This window comes from Lampetra planeri, unplaced genomic scaffold (genome assembly GCF_965212315.1).
Source record: "Lampetra planeri unplaced genomic scaffold, kcLamPlan1.2.h2 scaffold_1905, whole genome shotgun sequence".
NCBI classification, from domain to species: Eukaryota; Metazoa; Chordata; class Hyperoartia; order Petromyzontiformes; family Petromyzontidae; genus Lampetra; species Lampetra planeri.
In genome coordinates, this window is record NW_027614654.1 from 1 (window position 1) to 22,481 (window position 22,481).

The 22,481-nt window shown below is 42.5% G+C and overlaps 1 protein-coding gene across 1 annotated transcript; it reads right to left on the reverse strand.

Annotated features, from left to right (window-relative positions):
• Positions 1–5,193: 5,193 nt before the first annotated feature.
• On the reverse strand, positions 5,194–10,300 carry LOC144740106 (secretory carrier-associated membrane protein 5-like). Its single transcript, XM_078622983.1, has 7 exons — positions 10,113–10,300; positions 9,965–10,011; positions 8,967–9,092; positions 7,302–7,458; positions 6,588–6,689; positions 5,706–5,823; positions 5,194–5,373 (listed from the first exon to the last, which is right to left on the reverse strand). Exons 1-7 carry the CDS (start codon positions 10,298–10,300, stop codon positions 5,194–5,196), a joined length of 918 nt encoding a protein of 305 aa, XP_078479109.1.
• Between the last annotated feature and the right edge of the window lie 12,181 nt (positions 10,301–22,481).

Genomic DNA, 22,481 nt, shown 5'->3' on the forward strand with positions numbered 1-22,481 from the left:
GCATTGTGTTGTTGTTGTTGTTGTTGTTGAAGTCTAGTCTGGCTCCATGGATCAGCGGTTCTCTTAGCAACCAGTGCAGAGTCGGAGTCCAGAGTGGGACACCTGATTTTGTCCCATGAATTAAAATTACTTTGACAAAACGGAGGCAGCCCATTTGACTTTAAAAACTTCAATTAAAAACAGAACATCCTCTCACCCCAGGTTATTACTACGCCTCAGGATGCAGCTGGCCACGTCTCTCCACACCAGATCGGCCGGACCTGCGAGTAGAGAGAGAGAGAGAGAGAGATAGAGAGAATGAAGGAGAGGAAGATCCTAATTAGAAACCAAGTTATGAATTGAATGGACAATTTTTTTTTAATTTTTTTTATATTTTCTGTCCCAGGTGTTTCGTCTACATATTCTCATGCAGATATACGGTAATTAGCTTAAACTAAGCCTATTTTTTCCTTGGGGGAGGGGGAGGGAGGGGCGTGTAAAGGCAGTAATCTTCAGTTTCCAACAGGAACTTCTTCTACTGCGTTGGCTACATCCTCTTGTTATTGTTCATTTAAAGGATACTCCCTGTAGCTGTCCAAACATTTGAGTTGGGGACACATGATTGACTTAAGACATCTTTCTTTAAACAAATGAATATGTGAATGTATTCGTAAGAAGTGTGCCAAGGGGAATGTCTCAAGTGAATCAAACTTGCAAAGAGCAAAGAAAAATACCCTCAAGGGTGTACAGAACAAAACCCAGCACATGCATCGTGTATTGCTGAGATATGGAATATAAATGATGTTCGCTGCCAGAGATGCCAACGCCAGCATGTTTACATGAAAACAAGGAGACCTCAGGGACAAATCAGCAGAAGAAAGAGAAATGGACAAAGCAGCTTGTTAGATGATACCAAAGATTTGTAGAATGTGACTGCAGCAGCCACAATGACCAACTCAACACTCTGCTGAAGTCTGAAGGGTCTCCGCCTTCCAGGTCATGGTGGTTTCTTGCTGGGTTAATTTGTAGGCAACTGGACTTGACTCATCGCCACTCATCCAAGAAGCTTCAGTCAGTTCAGAACTGAACTCCTAACTCCACACCAGTCTGATGTATGGTGTGGGGAGGGTCTGGGCTACAAGGATGTCAGCAGTCATGGATTTATCCAGAACAAGCTGAGACCCTGCTTTGAAGGTTCCACTATTCCGGTAATGTTGGGTAACAGAAGAAGAAAAAAAAAGTTTTGCTCAAATAGAGGAAAAAGACAAATTTGAGCAAACATTTTTTTTTCTTCAATGTTTTGTCAAATTCTAACCCCCACGGGTTAGGACAGCTGACTGACCTAAACTGAGGTAAATTTGAGCACATTTTTTTTCTTCACTTTCCTGTCAAATTTCTAACCCCCATGGGTTACGACGGTCGACTGAAGGGGAAAACCACAGAGAAAGGTTTTAATTCCTGTTTCCTCATAACTGACACCTCTAGCTCGACGTAGGCTTTCTTACAACTTAGTTCCTTCACTTTTCCCCACTCATTAATTATATGTAATATATAAATGACCTATCCTCAAGCAACCCTGGAGGGGTCCTCATGGTGACAATAGTTGGGTGATAAATTCTCATTAAGTCATTCCTTCCATGAAAGAAATTGCAGTCAGAATATTTCAAGCCCCAGACAAGTTGATTTGAAGGGACCTTGTTGTGGCAAAAGATAGGCTCTAATGCTCTGATCAGGTCCCCAAATGACCCCCATTCACCCCTCCACTGGCTACGTCCGTAGTGTCGATGATGAAGTCAGCCACGGGGAGTGGTGACCCTGCACCACAGTGTTCAGCCTCTCTTCCCTTCTGACAGGCACATATTTCACCAGACTCATTCTCCGGCTTCCACTGTCGTTGTTTCCTGCGCTGTCGGGAGGGACAAGCCCCATCATCAGATCAGTGATTTCACAGGCTGGTGGCGGCACCACTCCCTCACCGGCACTGACTAACATGGCCCCGTTCCAGACAGCTGGATGACCCCTCCTTAGTCGCTGTCTGGATGCGGGTTCCTCTCATCAGGCACATGTAGAAATGATCTAGGGTGGAACGTTTTGGCTGCGTGATTCCTAAAGCTTTTGGGAGCAGCTGATTTGTAAAACTGGCCAATGATGTTTAGCGAACGTGAAAATTGAAGACAGCGCGCCTACTTAGTCAAGTGGAAAAAAAAATGTTGTTGGACAGATGCATGTTCGGACCATGTGTGTTTGTGTGTTACATAAATGTACGCCTGTGTGAGCACACATCTGTACACCTTTGTCTAGACAGAAATCTGTGCGTGTGTGGTGAGTGTGCGCACATGTGTATGTTTATTTAAGTGCATGAAAGGGCACTCTATCCCATTTCTCTGGAGAAACGAAACAAGAAGGCCCTCTGTGCTCTGTCAGCTTTAGGTCAGACGTCACCCTTTATACGGACCTCACCTCCTTCCTTCTGCCACTGCGTTCTCTCACTAGAAAACATAGTTTCGAGCAGTGGTCCCCAACCTTTTTAGATTTAGTACGTGATCTGAATGCAACAATTACACTTTGTATTAGGCACTTACATGAACTATTACACTATAATATCAACTCACCAAAATGTCACAAATGCTTTCCCAATTTGAAATCCCGCAAATTTGTGTGCAGAGGATGACTCAGTGTTTGTTTGTCAAGTGCCCTGCCCCTCATCCTCCTTCAAAACACGAGGCCCCTGCCGTCACACGTAGTGTCTTAGATAAAATTGTCAATTTTAAAAATAGTAACTGTGATGTAAGATAACTTCAGCTGGACAGTGACAATTCCCTTTAAAGCTTCTCTTGGATTTTGGACAACAGAGCAGCTTAGGTTATATTTGTGTGTGCGCACACATGAGAATGTTGACATGTTAATTTGTGTGTCACCCCAAAGGACCCCATATCGGTGAGCATATGCATGAATGAATGAATTCATATAAATGTCTTTTACCCCCGTCCTCTATGCGTTGACAGAACAGAAAACAGAATCAAGCATATGTGTGTTATGTATTTGATTAATAATTCTATTTTGCATTACATTTACTTGAAGACACTGTCACCGGTTGTCTCAAGAGATTTCAACATGGATGGCAATTACAGTGTTTGTTGCAGACAGCTGGTAGGTGCCCTGGGTATCACCGCATTTATTCATGACTGCTCTGTCACTCTCAAAACATTGAGAGAAAGACAGTGACCAAACACTAATGATGTGTGTGTGTGTGTGTGTGTGTGTGGGGGGGGTCGAGACATGACTTTACAGTATAAAGGTCGGGATGGTCACAGCAGCCCGAAATACCCTGAGGTTATGGAAAAGTACATCTGCACCAGACTTTAAAAAATGGATTGAAACTATGACAGAAATAGCATAGATGCTGGTGAGAATTAGCAGTGACGGAGGGGAAGAGAGGGGGGTCATAGGACCGTTTCTTGAGTACAGGTTTGTGAAAACAACACAATGTAAGTGGACGAGATGGTGTAGCTGTGACTAAATATTTGTTATATATGTTATGTTTGAAGGTAAAGGTCATCAGGGATCCACTGTAACCTTGTGTGACTGTGACTGAGCTGTCTTAATGTGTAAAATGAAAAGGAAAATAAAAAACTAAAAAAAGAGAGAAAGGCAGGAAGGAAGGAAACCAGTTTCCAGTCTAATTTCTGCTCACATGAAGACCAGATACAAAGCGTGTTTGCAAACCGAATACATTCATCACCTCAACTATTTCAGAATTCTCGTGGACCTGTGTAGAATTTACAGATCGATGACTGGGAAGAAGGATAAAGGGTCTGGTTGTGTCCCAGTGGTGTCAGTGTGAGCGTGACAATAGTGTCACCTGAAGGCAGATACTGCAGCTGCAGTACCATTTGCTTTGTGTAATGTATCGGAAACGGTTTTAATTCACATTTTAATGATTGAGTACAATGCCTGAATTTAATGGGACAAACAAAACAAAAGCAACAAACAAACCTCCTGGTGTGACTGCAAAAGAATGAGTGTGTAGGAAATATGGGCATTGAACTAAAAGCAGCTTGTCTCCATATCATTTTTAAAGTTTTACAGCCTAAATCCATAGTCACATTCACTTTGCATAAATACTTTATAGTCGGAATTGAATGTGATCTTGTGCACATGATAAAAATGTGATAATATATATAACTGTAACAAATATTAATCTCTGAATACAGAGTGCTCTTAGCCACAAAGGAGCTTGTTATTTGTTATTTTCTTGGGGAGAGGTGTGAGGGGTCTCTGATCTGCCATCTCCCATCCACTGTCCTTGAAGCGGTGGAGCTGCCGTACATCCAACGGGTTCCATGGAGCAGGTTGGAGCAGCAGATACAAATGTGATGCAGACTGGAGCTGTGAGACGGCATTTATGCCTCCGGTTTATAGTGTTTGTCATGATGGGAGGGTGTTAAAGGTGAACATGAAATTGAAAGTACTACTATATATGGCTGTTATCTGTGAAGGATGAATGAAGGTAATCTGTCCTTGTAGAAGCTTTGCATTTCCAAACGAAAACCATTAGTGCCACCCTGAGGTCAAACAGTCACATTGCAAGAGCTTGCAGACAATGTATTTCACATCTGACATAGGATTATTTTTTTTGATATTCCCTGTGTTATCTGAAGTCCGACCGCTCCTTATAAAATAATGAAAAAAGGAAATAACATGTGTCTTCAATGTCTTAAGGTCAGAAACCTTGAGGCATTGAAGACACATTTTATTTCCTTTCACAATCACTGACAAACTGCATAGAAAAGGAGGGACATCAGTAATTTATAACACAGTTGCAAATTTAATTAGGTTTGCCTTTTCAATTTGACATGCAACAGAATATTAATAATAATAACAACAAATACTGAAACAGCATGAGACCATTCTAACAAACCAAGTCAAATGGTTGTAAACACAAAGGTCCTGTCATTAAATCACAGTTCTCCTAAAGTACACTTTCAAAACTAATAAATTGAATTTAATATATGAAATGATATAAAACACTGAATAATTTGTACGTCACCAAGGCCAAAACCAGCATCTGCCAGAAAGTTTGCAATATGATGAACATATTTGGAGTAGTGATGCTTATCTGAAACATTCCTAGATTTAAAGTTTAAATTAATAACTCTGTTGCTCAGTCTTTGGCATAACTGTCCTTTCTTTGATGCGCCTGTCTTCAAGAAGCTACATTTGGTTGTCAGTGTATTGTGGGCTGGAGTATTGATCTTGCATGGCTCCAGCAGCTGCTCCCATGGCCGCCTGCTGGGCCGCTGCCTGAACGTGCGGGTTCTTCCAGGCTCCTGTGGTCCACTCCTCCTGGGCTTTAGACATGCTGCCTCCACTTCCACGGTAGAAATTGTGGATCTGCATGCAAGGCCGGATCACAAGTTATCAGCAAGCCTTCATGGCTGGAAGTAAGTGGCGTGTCCCTATTAGGAACCCTGTATGATTGTGCTCATTTGCAGTATTTCTTTTCAAGATTACTTGGGGCATTATGGTAATAGACCTAGTGATGATGTTTTATTCATGTGAGAAAAAACTTAATCCATCCTAAATTCTGGACTTAAAAGACCATTATTTTCCACATCAGAATGGATCATTCGTACCACTGGGCTGCAAAGATTTTAGACTGAACAGTACAAAATTGTATCGTATTAAAATTGTTGCACTAGTGTTGAAATGCAGAGTATTCTTACCTTTGTGAGGGCTATAAAGGACAACGAGGCCACCGCAGTGAACATAACAGTTGGGATCAACATGATCAGTGCTATCAAGATATTGTAGCTGAAGAAGGAGATGGTGGCCAACCAACCACTGAAATAAGACAATTTTCTCATTAAAATCCATGACTTTTTGATTACAGGACAATCAAAGTTATAGCTTATGAGGCATGAATTTATCACATGATACACAACTGAACATCTGGATGTTAAATAGAAATCATTTGGTGGAATAAAACGGCTCCAGATTAAAGTTGAAAAGTTGTACGTGCTCCCAATGTCTGGACCCAGACACACGCGGTACAGACGCTGTCATAATGTTAATTCCCGATCGTCAGCCTGAGTCGGGGTCTTTAACAGCCTGCCAAACTCTAATAACAGGACTATGATCAAAATTCTATGAGGGTGTGTTCTGATGCTCCATCGCTGTCATGTTAATGAGCTCTGACTGTTTCAGCTCAGGTTTCACTAGAATTCATGCTCTTAGTAAACCTTTCTTACAATGCGCCGACTGAGCCACTTCTAAACTCTGGTATTTTGGTATATAAGTATTTTAAAGATGACTATCAATTGTACAAGATTAACTCTGAGTCCCATTGCAAAGTTGGATTCTTACTTAAAAATTTCATAAAAACTTCCTGAACGCTATTTCCTTTTATACGTGTTTATTAAATGACTCTTTGAGGATCATAACATTGGGGCTAAAATTACTAGCCCATAATTTGCCAATAACTGAAACAAAAACCATTAAAAGATAATTGAAACTAAATTACATTTAATAAAATGTGAAAGGAAATTACATTGAATCAAACTCTCATCATGAAATGTTCTGTATCATTGTGGATGAAAGACTCTCACCAAACTCCCCATCCTGGGATGCCGATGCTCTGAATGATGCTGATACCAACTTGAGCCATGAACACAAAGAAGAACATCATAAAGTTGAAGGAGCTGTCACTCCTGAAGAAGAAAACAGAGTCATACAAGGAACATTAATACTTCCATACTTGGCGCTGTATTCTGCATCATCTAAACCGAGTAAACTTAAATCAATGATTTCATCAGAGGAGGAAAAAACCTACATTATAGATCAATGCACTGCCGACGGACTTAGTGAGGGCTGACAGATCATTATACCAGACGTCTAGATACTGCAGCTCCAGTGCCCTTTGTACGCACTAATGGCTTCATATCTCAAACCCCTGAGTACAGGACACAGTTTTTGCAGCTGAAGAGAAAAATAGATTAAATGTCTATGTTAACACTCAAACGTCACGCATTTCCCTTTTACGGTGTGACTACTTCGGGGGGTCCATTTCTCACTCATGAAGCAGATTCTCTGGGCGTCTCATGGAGGTAGAAGAAGTCACTGAAACAACATGACTGCATAAAAATATGTTCAAAGGAACATGATAATAATCTCACTCTGTGCTCTCTTTAGAAATACAATGTTTTATTTTGACGGGTAGATGCACCTCAACCAAGCTCTTTCCGTTTGGATATAACACCAAATAATACTGTGAGAGACGACTGGATCACCCATAAAGTCAAACTGTGAAAGTCAGTACTCACTTTAACGCCTTGTAAATGGGCCTGAACCAACAGACGTAGGAGCAGGGAGTGAACATGAGGAGCCAGATGATAGACAGTCCAAAGTTGGTCACACCACCGCCTCCAAACATCCACGCAAAGCAGCCGATGAGATTCACGGCCAGTGTTGCACTGTTTACTGCAATCAAGGAAAGAGCTATTTTGACATTACGGAACACAAACGAGCATCAGTCAGCTGCACAAACATGCAAGAGCAGAGTTTGACAACTGAGAATGGACAGAAAAGGGGCTGAGCGTCCCTGTTTTACTGCCATTGTTTCCTATGAAATCATAGCAATATTATGTGAAAAGGTCTGGTTCCACCTCTCTAAACAAGTCAGGAAGTCCAATCAATTTGAAACCAAACCAACATAACGCCAACACAGTTGAAACAAGCCAGTGCCTGATCACAATTAAGATGAACAGAACAGAAGAATATAGCGACCTCCAAATGAGCTCACCACGGCAAAGAGTAAAAACAAAAAGAAAGTTCGCAAACAGAATAATGAAGTACTTACAAAGCAAACAGCATGCAGAACAACCATTATGGTAAGTGCAAAAGCACAGAGACAAAGAGGGAAAACAGCAAGCCGACAGCATATTGAGTCTTTGAATACCTGCTCATGTTACGTTTACCACTACAAAAAGATGAGGCCCTGTGGACAGACAAGGGGTTCACTGCAAAGAAAGACATACATACAGATGAATAATAGACACATGTCTCTTCAAGTTATTCCAGCTATCAGGCTTCATTACTTCAATCTGCAAGTTGTGCCTTTGTGTACTCGAGGACCTAGAGAATATATTTACACTTTCTGTTCACAAAATGTCCTAAATCCTGGATGGGAAAAGAAAGGCAGGTTTACCAGAAAACCTTCTTATTTTGAAGCTGGAGTTGCATATCATGAGTATTAGTATCAGTATTAACATTTATCTTACAGGACTTGGATGTGCTTGATGGTTGGTTTGATTGAAGTGAGGGTGAAGCACTTTTTAGGGAAGTGTGCCCGAGAGGCTGACTAGATGCCCCTGAGCTCACAGCTCCACTCACTCATCATGCTGCATGAATCTGGTTCCAGTTCGTCCCCAGAACCTGAATAATGTTCTTTGACAGAGCATTTCCATTACATTTGACAGAACACTGTCGAATTGTGGAGAAGTGTGGAGATGCTGCTGCAGCTCTTCTTCCTTTCTCCTTCCTGTGCTCGACTCGTGGCAGGGAGCTTTCAGACCCAACCAATATCACTCTCCTCATTACACTGCTGTTTTACGGTGCAATAAACTTTGATGAAAGTGCTCCTGGCAAAAATTGCCGAACACAATTCCAACAGTAACTGCTGTGCTAAAAAGATGGCCATCTGGTCAGTGCTGTGACTCATTAGGAAATAATCAGTCAGGATATCACAGGCCATTGCAAGAGAACCCTTGTAAACGCTTTCCCCTCTGTTTTACAGTTGATATCATGAGCTGATTTCATGAGAAGGAAATTAGGATGACGGTTTTTATTGGTAGCTGGGATTCTACTGCAGAGTGAAGCCAGTTCCAAACTGTGGAATTGTCTGGGATTATGTAGGTACAGTAACATTATATATTTTATATAACATTATATATTAACACAATGAAACAAAAAAATCACAGCCACTCACAATATCCACAGGTGGTACATTTTCTTGCACATGTTCTTGTGCTGGTCAGGGATTTCATCGAAGTCCTGGTAAAAGCATGGCTTCAGTGGAATGAATCCAGGCAGCGGGGGGAAGTTATTTTCTGCAAGAAGTGATTGTTATTGTGACACTTGTGAGATTGTGTTGATGTGACAGGCTGTTTATTGATGGCCAAAACACAACAACCTCCTGATGCAGGAAAAGTGGGGAAATCTTTGCATAGTATTGTTAACACATAATATGGTAATACAATCCTCCTCATTACATGTCTTCCTTGCTTGTGCAGCCCACCAACACTCTTAATACCCCACTCTAGTAACTGGTTGTGACTCCAACAGTCCATGCAGAGCCAGAGATGTCTGCTTTCTCTGTGTATGCTGCATATGCTCTCCATGATCTCCAGAAAACCTGTTCCTTTTGGTCATTTTAAACCATTAACCACTGATTATCAATCCTCTGCTGGTACTTGCTTTTTCTTGATCTGATTTGTTTTGTGTATTTTATGGTCTTTTGTATACTGATATGTATTTGGTTTCTCTTTTCCCTCTGTGTCTTGCTGGCCTGCAATGTAAACTAGTGTACTCACGGGCTTAACCCTTTACAGGGAAAGAAATCAAATTTGATCACTTCTATCTCTCTCACTTTATAAATGTATTTTTCCCTATTATACTTATGTTAAATCCTACATGCATGTGAACATTCATTACCATTTTATTTTCTAGAAAGTGTAACCCATAACTGGCAAGGAACTAGATATGAAAACAGAATTTACATTGATTTATTAAAATAATAATAATAAAGTATAGATGTGGAAAAAGTCGAGTTGATATTTAGAATTTCGAAGTATTTCATCCCTATGAAGGGTTAAATAAAGGTTACAAACTGACTAACTAGTCCAAGAACTATTGGACTACTGGTATTATCCTTCACAAATACCAGGAGCTTTGCTCTTTGGTCACACTGAAAGACACGATGACTGACCAGCCATGTCGCTCAGATTCGGTTCTGGTTCAGTGTTGAGAGTCTGTCTGAAACACAAGGAAACACAACAGGTCAAACGTTTACATTCTGTTTTCTTCTAGCAAATGGTGTAAGAGCCTCCAACTGAGGATGAACCTGGCGTTAAGACGCTCTGCCGGGGGATTTAATGTGTGAGCCCGGCAGGCGAGACTCGAAGGTGCTGACATCATCTCTACCCAAAGGTGTGACGGAACCCCGCAGAAAAGAGGCCTCCACACCCACACTCCACATGCCGGCGGCAGTCAGGCCGAGGCTCTGCAGCCTCCCCGGAGAGAAGCAGCCGCTCTCAGCGTCCATGGGTGAGGGAGGTTGACATGGAGCTGGAATTACGGCTTCGCTGGGAGCATAATCTGCTTACCTCCGTCAGAGAGCAGCTGCTGTGTTGCGCAGCCCCGGGGCCTCTGCTGGGCGGCTGCTGCTCCTCTGGTGCTGGCGGATCGCCGGTGGACGTCTGGGAACAACCAACCGGTGCTTTTATACGACGTGTCCTCGGCACCTCGAGCACAGCGATGGCTCCTTCGCAGTCCGGGCATCGACCAATCAGCGGCCGTCACCTTGCTGTCGCTTCCATTGGAACCAATCGACAACTCGCTCTTAATCCCTGACGTCGTGCCGCGGACCAATCACCGCTCAGCTCTCTGTCCATGGTGCTGACCGGACTCACCTCCACGGAGGGAAATGGCACCGCGAGGGAGCAGGAAACCGACTTTTTCCCACGAAAACTGTGCGGAAGTTTCCTCATTTCAGGCTTACTGATGAACTGAATCCAAACAAGAATATGGTTTGTTTCAGTTTCCGAGTTTTTCTCACTTCAGGATGAAGTTTTTTTGTCAAACAGTGTGTTAAGTCGAGATAATTGTGTGAAATAGTGTTCAAAACTGACAGACAGGTAACCAACCGCCTTTAAAGTTTTCAATTTACCCGTTTCAGGATAAAGTCGTTTTCACTACACTAATGTCAATTCTATTTTCTGCTTTATGAAACAGATAAGCCCTAATGACACAGACATCACAAAATATTGACGTAATATCCGTCCTATGACTCAGAAATACTATGTTCTTCTTTGCAGGTACAATATCCAAGGTCGGACCAAATCATTTCAAATCATTTCCCAGGACAGCTTCTCAGAACTCAGGTAGGTCTCATGTCAGAAACTTTGTCTTGAATGTTTGTAGCACCCTGCCTGAAAGATGGTCTGACTATTAAACTGATGTTTTATTTCCCTTCTTCACCAACTATACACCTTCCACTGTCAGTTCAAGGTTGAGGCACCGTTGATTCACAGTAACATGTACAGAAAGAAACATTTGCATCGTTAGCTTGGAATAGATTATGCAGTTGCCTAAACCAAGCAAAGAAAGAAAGAAACAAGAAAAGACATAAACAAGAGAGAAGAAAACAACTTTTAACTCACACAACAGCTCAACTGCTCCGTAGTCACAGCCCCTAGGCAGAATGAGAAAGGTAAATTACACACAGAGCAAAACAACAAAAATAAACCTGTTGAATGATGTTTAAAATTGTTGAAACATTTTTAGCTCTCATTTTTAAGAAGATGTCCATAGATTGTGTGGACGCTCATAAAAGACATATTATTGTCAGTTTTAACTCAATATTCTTCCAAAAACTAAAGTGCTTTAGGGTCTATTGAAGCGTGTGCGTGTGTGTGTGTTGACTGCAGTTCTCCACCAGGGGCTGCTGTTTCACTGCAGAGAGTGAATAGGTGGAACTGTTGAATCACACAGTAAACACAAATGCAGACATGTTCTATACACTGAAAGTCGATGTGGGAGGAGTTTTCATTCAACAACTGCATTCATTTTTGATTTTTTTTGTTTATTTGTTTTTATAATTTTTACTTTGCAGCCCAGAGAAAACCTGTGTCAAAAACCTAAAACTGCTGTAGGTTGGTGTTACGTTTGGTACACATGTCCACAATGGTACAGACAATTCACCTTTTCCTACATGAAGCTGTTATGTTTTTTTTGTTTTTGTTTTTTTTAGCCTCTGCTTCAATAGATAATTCAATAGATAATATCCATGAAATCAATCAAGTCCGTGCGCCTGGTATGTGACTGACATCACTGTGGCTGAAAAACGTGTGAGTCCTTTCAGTGGTTTAACACACAGATCTTTATTGCCACTGTGCAGTAAACACTGAGCAAACTAAGCGTACATGATACATTTAGTGTGTTAGTTCTCACATGCTCTCAACCGAAAGGTAAGTGTTTCACTGTCCGTTAAAAACTACAGAGCCAGTCCAGAATACAGCTGTCAGTGCATTACTACAAACTAAAACGTAAATGGAATTACAACCATGGCTCTGTGCAATCAGCGGGAACGGTCACAGTGTGTGTTCCTTACAAAGACCCACATGCGGTGTGTGAACATGAGAAAGGAGGAGAGTCAACACCTGGTTTGGTCTCCTTTTGTTGAGGACTTTGGCAAAAACGTCAAAACACAGGAAGTCAGGAAGGGTACACAAAGCTTTTACAGCTGTTCATAAACTCATAAATTATCACCTGTCGAATCAGAACAGTTGGACAAGCTGTCATTTCTCTTTCCATTTACCTCATTGTTCTCTTCTCCATTAATATTTCGCAGAGGACGTTAAAGTCTTGACGAGCCTCTGACAGGTTGTTTTAAGACAATCATGTAATGGATCTAAACCCCCTAAAAGCGACTGAAGGGTCGGTTTTAAGTGGTTCCTCTTGTTTCTTTGTCGTCATCTGACTTTATCTCCCTGTCTCTCATTCTTGCTACTCTCATCTCTATGCCACACGAGCCTCCATTGACAGGACGATGAAGACAATGTCTTTTCTTAGTGCCTGACGGCCTTCATCTGAGATTCTAAATCAGAATCTATTTTGTGAGCTAATTAGGACAAGGGCTGCCTCTTTGTTGGAGTAATGGTCCAGAGCCTCCAGCCCACCTACTCCCTCCCACCCCAGCTCACGAACGCCGCTTCACTCTGCATTGATTAAAAGGGGAAGGTCAGATTTCCCCCCACAAGCTTTGCCAACACTGCGTTGATGCTGCAAAATGAGTCTTTTTTGGCTGCACTCTGCTACAAATTTGCCATTATTCTGGATGGGAAGTAGAGCAGTAGTATCAAATGAGACAGTAAGTGAATGCAAGGAGGAAGGATGAAGTAACAAAGGAAGAGCAGCTACATAGGTCTGTCTGCATTAGATGTCTGTGGTGTCTAGCATGCAGGTTGGTCCAGTTACCTCACAGCACAAATTCTTTGTCGTCGTGCATACGAGTCTGTAGGTTTCCTCCAGGTACTCAGCATTCCTCACATGTTGGATTGACAGTGGATAAATGGTTGTGAACGGTTGTCCCGGTGACCAGTGTTCCTTGCTTTTCAGTGAATGTCCATCTCCCTGCAAGGACAAACAGTATAAAGGATGCATGGATGAATGGTATGTGTGATTTATTACCTCCGCCAAGGAGATTATGTTTTTGCCAGCGTTTGTTTGTCTGTCTGTTGGCAAGTTTAATGAAATTTTCAGGAACTGCTGATAACAGGACACCGAACAGATGATTACATGTTGGTAGTGTTCTGTAATCATCTGGACACGCAAGTTTTTAAGGATTTGTTATCACTGTGCGATAGTGGCATTTTCAGTCTGTGTGTATGACTCCACAGTAACTGCTCTGATTGTTTGGCAAAAATACACAATACATTTACTACATATTCTGTAATATATTAAAGTTTGATCCAGATCCTGACAAAATTCTGGATGCTATGATCTAGGAAAAGAAATATTATGGTGCTTTTGGATTATGAGGCACTGTAAGGCAACAAATGAAGATAAAGACATGAACTAACACCTGATTGTAGCTGAGAGTCTGCTTAATCGGTTAGTGTGAACAGATTTGTTGTATCTTAAATGGAGCTATTTCCAGAAGAAAAACATCATTAGCTAAATAATACATTTTGTCAATAACTAAAAACGATCATACTGTATTTCCAAATGGTATTTTTCTTGGTTAAGGAATCTATTGATGTAGATAAAATAATGTTCTGTATTTTAATATTTGGTGTAAATCAAAATATGAAAAGAATATTGGGTGTAAATCACAATATCGGGAGAAATGAGCTGTGAAATGAGGTCTGCGCTCTCCGAGGGCTCTACTAGTTTTTCAGTGCAGTCAGTTTATTACAGCTGAGACAGACAGTATGTGACTACAATTTCCAGGAAATACTGTGAGCAGACGAACACTGGGCACAATGCAAACACAACCCCCCCGTAGCATTACAGTACAATTTATTTGTACAGTTCAAGATCACATATTGCAATTGTCTTGATGGCCTTTACGTTCAAACGTCTGTTCTTAGACCTTCGATCAAGGTGAGGAAAAATGGCAAAAAAAATGTACAGGGCAAAAGGCAGAAAGCTCAGGACGAATGTTGGAAGACAGATTCCTTTGCCTGGGACAGACAGAGCAGCTGTAGATGTTGCATGTACAGACAATTAAAACCCTAAAGTGCTCATACTGATGAAAGGAAATGCAGCTACCAAGAGCTGGTCCAAAGGCCATGTCCACACCTGTCCACTCACCCGAAGTAGTAGTAGTAGTATGTGTAAGTAAGTACAATGTGACTAAGGCAGCTCTGGTGGAACACCAATACACTGCATTTGCATTCGTCTGATATTTGGTCACATCATAGTATGTAAAGGGTTACCATAGTGACATGTTCCAAGAGGTAAGGAAGATGGATGACTATGCAATAAACAGCGCAAATGAAAACACAAGAGTATGTTGAATGTTACAGAAAAAATAGCTTGGTTACAAAGCACAGACACTTTCATGAAATATATATTAAAAATAGTTCATAACCTTTTGTGGTACATACAATTACAACAAAACGGTCCTCTGGTTTCTCATTGAATACATAAGTATATCTCTTTATCTTCATGACCGAATGTGTAAATGGCCTTTAAAGGAGGTAAAAATGAGTGTCTGTTGTTTGACACTCACTTGACGCTGTCAAATCCCTCCCAGCACCAGTGCACGCCAGTGTCATTGTCCTCAAGAAGCAAAAACATTTGCCCAGTCACCCTCTAAGCCGATGTGCCAGTGTTGTCTTTGTTTCTATGGTGACGCTTTCCTCCAGACCAGGCATGTGGAGGGCACCCCTTCAGCGGAAGGAGGTGGAATAACATTGTGGCAAGGCAGAGCTCATTTACATATCCAAACATGAACCATGGACCATGGCATACTGTGTTTGTTCACTTAACATTTCACAGTGGGTGAATAAAACCAGCTGGAATTGAAGGGCACATGAATGACAATTTATGTTTAAATCAAGTACGAGCATTAATTTGGGTCTTTAATGATGGTTTACTGATACCAATACGAGCAAGCTCAAGAAAACAAATGAAAGAAATGAACTGAATGTGAAATAATCAGCAGGGGAAATGTTCACCTTTGTGCACTGGGATCATTTAGCCTCCTGATCACTGCGTCTCCTTTGTCCTGCTGACATGAATGATGCATGACTGTATCTGGCCTGATAGGATCACACCTCAGCACTTCCAGCTGGGGGCACTGCTTTATCTGCCTCCCAGCCAGTCTGTGGTATTTTCTTACCTTCTATTGAGGACACCCTGCTGTCAGGTGGCGCTGGGTGTCTCTGACCTTGAGGGAGATGTAAGACAGCTAAGCCACCGGTGAGGTTACTGTACTCATCATTCAAATAGGCAAAGCTGACACACAAAAGATCAATTGCTCATGGCCCAGAGACAAGGACAAAAACATTGTAACAAGGATATGACAGAATTATTGCCAATTATAACATGTCTTTTTTTTCTATTTTAACTGCTCTATTTGCAACCTGCTTTAACTGCTCTATTTGCAACCTGCTTAAATTGCTGTCTTTGGAACCATGAGACTTGTCTCCTTTACTTGACAGTCCTGAATTTGATTCAACTTTTCCTGATTTTGACCCTTCTGCTGTCAATTAAAATAAAAATGAATAGCATTCTCAAAAAGATATATATTTTTTTCTCTTCTATATGTCTATGGAATTTAAAAAGCAACTACTTGAAAGATCAAAATACAATAGAATCAAAGCCACATGAAGGAAGTTAATGAAAAGGAACACATAGCATTTTCTTGGTGGTGTCACTCAAGCACTGAATGATGTCACATGGTCGTGGCTGATTTGTGTCACCTCAAAGATCCTCTGCTTCATAACATTGCCTACTTTACACATGGAAGGCAGCTGCTGCCATGTAAGGCTCAGAAACAATAATAAAAAAACAGTCAAAATGCCATGTTACATCACAGGATGCATTCGCCAAATACAATCAGATATCAATGACTGGCTAATGGACCTCTAACCACGGGTAAACAATACTAGTTTCCCTGACTTGGGACGTGACAACAAGTCATAGGTAGGCATGATGAATTACAGTTGAGTTGTGATATACATCAGATTACTTTGCCAGATTACACAGCATTGGTGTGGTCACAAACGGCCGTTATTTAAGCAGATGTTGTTGAGTGCGGTGGCCCTCATGGGCTCTGTAGTATGAAAATGAAATTTGTTTTCAGAGATAAGAGCAACCATCATTTTCTCTTTAGTGCCAAGAAAAAGTACTAAAACCTCTCTTAGACGAACGCCAGACAAGTTTACTATCCTAATTGGTCTCAGTGGGCAGAGCCTCAAATGTGCAAATAATTTTCTCAGCGATTCATTCTTTGGCTGACCTGGAGGTTTTTTTTATCTTTCCTGCTTGGCACTGAAACAAAAAAATGGTGCCGGTAGAAAGACTTGCCTGTAATTCCTGGACCATATCTTTTTTCTTTAATTTTTTTGCTGTTTGGAATATGGTAATAAGACACCAATGTTCAGTCACAGTGCCACCGATGTCATGATACGTAACCAACCAATCAACCATACTGGGGCCGTTCAGGGTTTAAGAGAATCAGGTTGCTGATAATTAAGAACATAACTGGGACCAGGTTGCACCGTCGGCCGGTGTTTGATGTCCAGAAGGAACACAAGTCATTTCAGCTTGGTCTGTCTGGACGGCTTGGCGCTGCAACATAAACTTTTACGTGGTACCAGACGAGCACACACATTGTGACAGATAGAGGCACCACCGCCCAATCCCTGTGAAGTGTCAACATATTATGGCACGGATGGAATAAAACGATGCCTTACAAGTCGTTTGTGCACTCAGACCAGAGCACTATGTGGAGTGATTTGTGAGCAGCTGGTAGTTTGTGTTCATTATTTTACGGCTGGGAGGAAAAATGAGAAGTGGGGGGAAACTGCAGCTTGACCACATTCACAGAGGACACGGCAGTGCTATTAGTTTTCCGATGCAATCACATAATCCGACAGCCCAGACATTTGCTTTAATCAGACACCTGGGAAATCCATCCCATTTCATTTCATCAACTCAAATCAATCTCCTATCAGTATTAAATGAATACGCTGAGACATGAAATCTGCCTGGACAAGATATTACAAGAGGGAAATTCTTCATTACAGCCTTTTATCATTACATGCTTCTCTTTGCCAAATTGTGTGCAAGATAAACAAATCTGATGTTAGTTATTGAAGGACAGTTTTAGAAAAAGCTGCATTACAATCCAATGGTCAGAGATGAGCCACCCATGTTTTCATACCAACATGCATCCCATCATTAAACACTCCATCCAGCAGTGATTGGAGCATCAGCAGCTGCTCTGATATGATGCATACAGAAGTCATGTCAGACCGGTTCCCTTTCTTTGTACTGTGTGTCTGCGATGGAGTCAGTGGTGCTGAGGACAACCACATGAGGACAGTCTTTGTCTGCTGGAGGAAGGCTGGGCTCCAGCTGGCTCCTGCTATGTGTTTGCATGCAGAAGTCGGTGAGTCCCTCAGCACTCAGAGCAGGAGGGGAGTTGGCTGATTGATTGGGATGCACCCCCCCCCCCCTCCTCCACCTCCCAGTCCCCACCTCCCATTCCTCCTCCTCCTGTTTTTGAGAGGAGCACATGTGCCCTCACTGCTCTCCATTTTTTTCTTTCCCAGCCCTGTGTTATGGGAGACGTGTGAACACGTGAATGTGCACAAAGATGCGTCATATATATTCACATATGTATAGAAGAGAAGACAACTACACAAAGAAATTGATTGCCCGTGTGGATTTAACTCCAAATTCCATGAGTCCGGTTCAGAAATGAAACATCAGACTCATCCAGGCAAACAACGGGGGTCATTCCGGATAACCAGACTAGTCTCCACACTTGGTTTTCCTCCGGCACAAATCGAAGCACGAACGTTCCAGACAGAGGCGCCTGGAGTGGGATATATTTCTGACAGATTTGGCAAATCTCTCCACTGCACGGAGCAAAGTGTTGGCGGAAAAGCCCGGAGAGTTGAAGCAAACCGGAGGGTGTTAACAGGCTCCTCAGGACTCCAGCAGCAGCAGCAGCGTCTGGCTGGCTGGCGGTGTGCGCGTCTGTGCGCGTCCATGAGCGCGCGTCTGCGTGCGGACCAGCAGCCACACATTTAACACACTCGCTCGCAACATGGCGTTGGATCGCCGAGAGACACGACGGCTCTTCCCCGACTAGTGCAGCCCTTAGTGTTTCTTTCTTCCCTTCTTTCTTTTTTTTTCCTTGTTCGTGAGGAGAAGACAAACTACGGGCGCCGGTCAACCAAAGACACCGACGACACCGGCAGAAAGTCCTGGACGCGCCGCGGGAGACAATAGCGGAATCCAGCATATGCATGTCGTTGTAACGGTGGAGCTGCTCGCACCGACGCACGCTGGTGGAAACCCAAGGCTGTACATGGCGGTGGAGAGCACCATCTGGCTGTGCTGTCTTCTGTCGCTGCTCCCTGGTTCATCCAAGCAAGGTAACGCACGACTTTAATCATCTGCATGTGTTTTTTGTCGAGGTGGGTGAGGCACCCTGAAGTGCAGTTCTTCCAACAGTTATGGTCAGACCAAAAAATGATGCCAAGAGGTGAATTTACACCTTGCACGACCGAGGCACCCCCCCTCCTCTCGTTCAGTATTCGGTGCTCCCCTCCTGTGGTCGTTCCGGTGCTCATCGGGCCGGGTGTGTGTGTGTGTCAGGATGCTGCTGTAGGATTCACGAGTTGCTGCTGCTTGTTGGAAACGTGAATATTGCTCCTTTCAAGCGAACGGGGAAGTTTGACGTCTAACGGGCTCCTGATGAACATGTTAACTGCAATGGAAGCTCAGAAATGGATCGGTTAGTCGAGGCGTTTCACTCATACCATGCCCATACGGGAAGTCTGCTTTGTCTGCCTTTACAGAAAAGTTGAGGATTTTGCAGATCATATCTGTGCATGATCCCAGCAAACCTGCGGACAGCATTCCTCTGGGAGCTGACAGTGAGAAAGTATGTGGTGGCTGGTGAGAGAGAGAAAAAAGGGAAAAGGGAGATGCAGAGGGAAGTCTGCCCACAGAGGCTACCAGTCCTATAGTGGCTGTATAGGATTTTGCATAACAAAGACCTTTGCAGAACATCAGCAGGCTGCTGCTGTTCAGGGTTCACAGAGAGTTAATAACATTTAAAACTGTGAACCAGTCTGATCAGCAGCTGTCCTCTGATGTTTGCCCACATGGACTGAAAACAAATGACCAAAAACTTGTCACATCCATCATATGTTACTATGCCATCACAAGCTCAATTACAAAAAAAAAAAAACACTACATAAGTTCATATTTACTTACAGTAAGAATCAGATATGACTCCTAAATGCTAAAGCATTCAGGAGCGCTTCAGTGTCCCCTGATTAGGGAATTGTTTGACAGGCTTCATCCTTCACAGAAATCAGTACGCTGCCATCAAACTCAATCATGGAGGAAAAGCAGATATAGATTCTGCAACTGGGGAATGACACGTTTCTCTGCATCGATTTCAATCTGATTCCATCTGCCTCTGTTCATGCCAAGTTGCGACGGCAAAAAAACTCTCACTGCAGACCCGACGAGACCAGACGCCCGGTAAAAGGAGTCGCCAGCTTCGCTGGGTACAGAATGGGCCCCCCCCCCCCACCGCTGTCAGCCCCAGAAAGCATCTACGCACAGTGCTTAGAAGCCGTTCTACCATTGCTGACAGCCTTCTGTTACTTCAGCCGTTTCTGTTGTTGCATTTTGGAATCTTGAAAGTCAGAACGTGAGGGTGTTTAAACTGGCCTCCTGTTACATCCAAAAAGTCTTGCTTGCTGTGTGAATTTGTTTTTAACAACTTAAACCTGGGTGATGAATGCTGTATGGTAAATATTCCAAACTATTAATTTGTAGTGGTGATACTTACAAGCTGGCACCATTGCAGGGGGTACTGTCAGCAAGGATACAAAACAGTTGTACAAGCAGTCCTTCCAGTCCTCCACTGCCTCGTCGATGGGGTACGTCTTTGGAAACTTTGAATGCCATGTAATTGCTTGACTGTGGTGTCTGATGGCTGACAGTGGTGACTCATATTCTCTGCCTGATTTCCATGAATTTTAATCAGGAAGAAGACAACAGCCAACAGACCGACATTCCTGACACCCGAAAAATCAACACTTTGCCAATGACCTTGCTGTTCTCCTCAAAGCATATCCATCTCGAGGATGAAACTGAACAATGACACTAATGAGACAAGCTTGAACATCAGTAGCTTTCAGAGTGACTTGCATTAATGCCACTCCTGATGCACCAATCTTAATGAATGAGGACAATGCCAGCTCGAACAAGGAGTTTGCAGAAGGACAATGGGTCTAAAAGGACATCTGAGCTGGACTGGAGAGGGCTCGTGGAGGTTTTCTTCTGGAAACAACATAACCCACAATGTTATTCAAACAGAAAAGGTTGTCAAAACATCTGTCTTCTTTTGCTCAGAATACTGCAGATCACCAACATTTCATTTGAAAACTGTCAACGCCGATGAGAGCATTGATTCACAAAGAGTGCACATGGCAAAGGAAGCCAGGTTGTCCCGAAACAACGTAGTGATGAACCGTGACATCTGATCTCAAAGAGATGGGCACGACACGCATCAGGACAGGTCTTTTGACAATGTCAGATCCTCGAAGCCGCGTGTCCCCACCAGGGACAAAGAGCATTAAGTAGGTATGCACAGGATCGGTGTGATAGTGAAAAATCAAGCATGGCAGAATGAATATATTAGGAATTCTAAAGTACTTATGTACATCAGAGGAGGTGCCTGCTTCCTTTGAGATATGCTGTAATTCCATCACATAGCTTCCATTATTCATTGTTCAGTTACGCATTTAAGGGCTTTAACAGGAAGGCAGTATACCTCATTGACTTTCATCTGATATACTGTAGGAGTATAAGGTCAGAGGATACAATTTATATAAAGTTGGATTACCATGCCCTGCAGACTCCTGCAAAGAGGAGTATGGGAATTCCTCCCCTTGAGATCTTACTGATAGTAGGGGAGATCATAGCCGAATGCTCCTTACGGAGCAAATCAGTAATTCCAGTGGAGATTTCCTGTGATAGAAGCCAAGAGGAAATTGATCTATTTGCTCTGGACAATCATTCAAAGCTAGTACCCAGCAACCAGCAGACATGACAGTATTAAAAAAGCCACCACGGGCTGCATTCAAAGCTCCAACGTTGACAATGGTGCTGTTATTTATGAATACATGAACAGATAAATAATCACTGCATTTTTTTAAACATCCTCATGACTAGAAACCACACAGGCATGTAGGGTGACTTGGTGTGCACATGTCTGTCTTTGTGTGCATTTTGTCAGGAAAGGAAACAGGAGCATGAATGTGGTTGGTTTGGAACTGAAAAGCGGGTGAGTGGGGGCTGGGGATGATTCTGGGACAGGGATGAATTGGCGGGTGCTGCTGGGGCGAATTTGAGGGCAAGGGCCATGGCTAGATCCACAAACAAAGAGCCTGTTTTGTCCGTTGTGGAGATCAAATAAAAATATGTCAGCCTCACTTAACACATTGCAGCCTAATGAATGAAAAGGAAAGTGTTTGAGTGTTTGTGTGTCCACAGACATACAGTAAAGTGCAGTTTTTAACGAAAAAAAAATTTACTGTCCTGCAAATGAATCTGATTATTGTGAGGCCTTTGGCCATTTTAGATTCACATGAACACAGCAACGGCATGATTGTTGTCACTACTATTTGAGAGGATGACAACTTACTGTATTTGCCATTGGGGATTTAAGCTTGTGTAATGTATGCATTTACATGATATGTAATATGCCCTAATTTATTCTCACTTTACTTTCTGCAAAGCAAATAACAGAGAGAGACGTTGCCAGTATTAGTTATAGCTAGTAGAGATTAAATGATTCCTCGAGCAACTCCATTCTAGAAAATCATCGAGGTAAAAAGGCTTTGACGCCAGGGTGCGTTTGACTACTGTTCAAACAAGAAGTTACTGTTCAACATAGTGTTTTACTCGGCGGACCGAGTGGTGCTAACGCCGCAAAACGGATGCTAACCGCCACATAC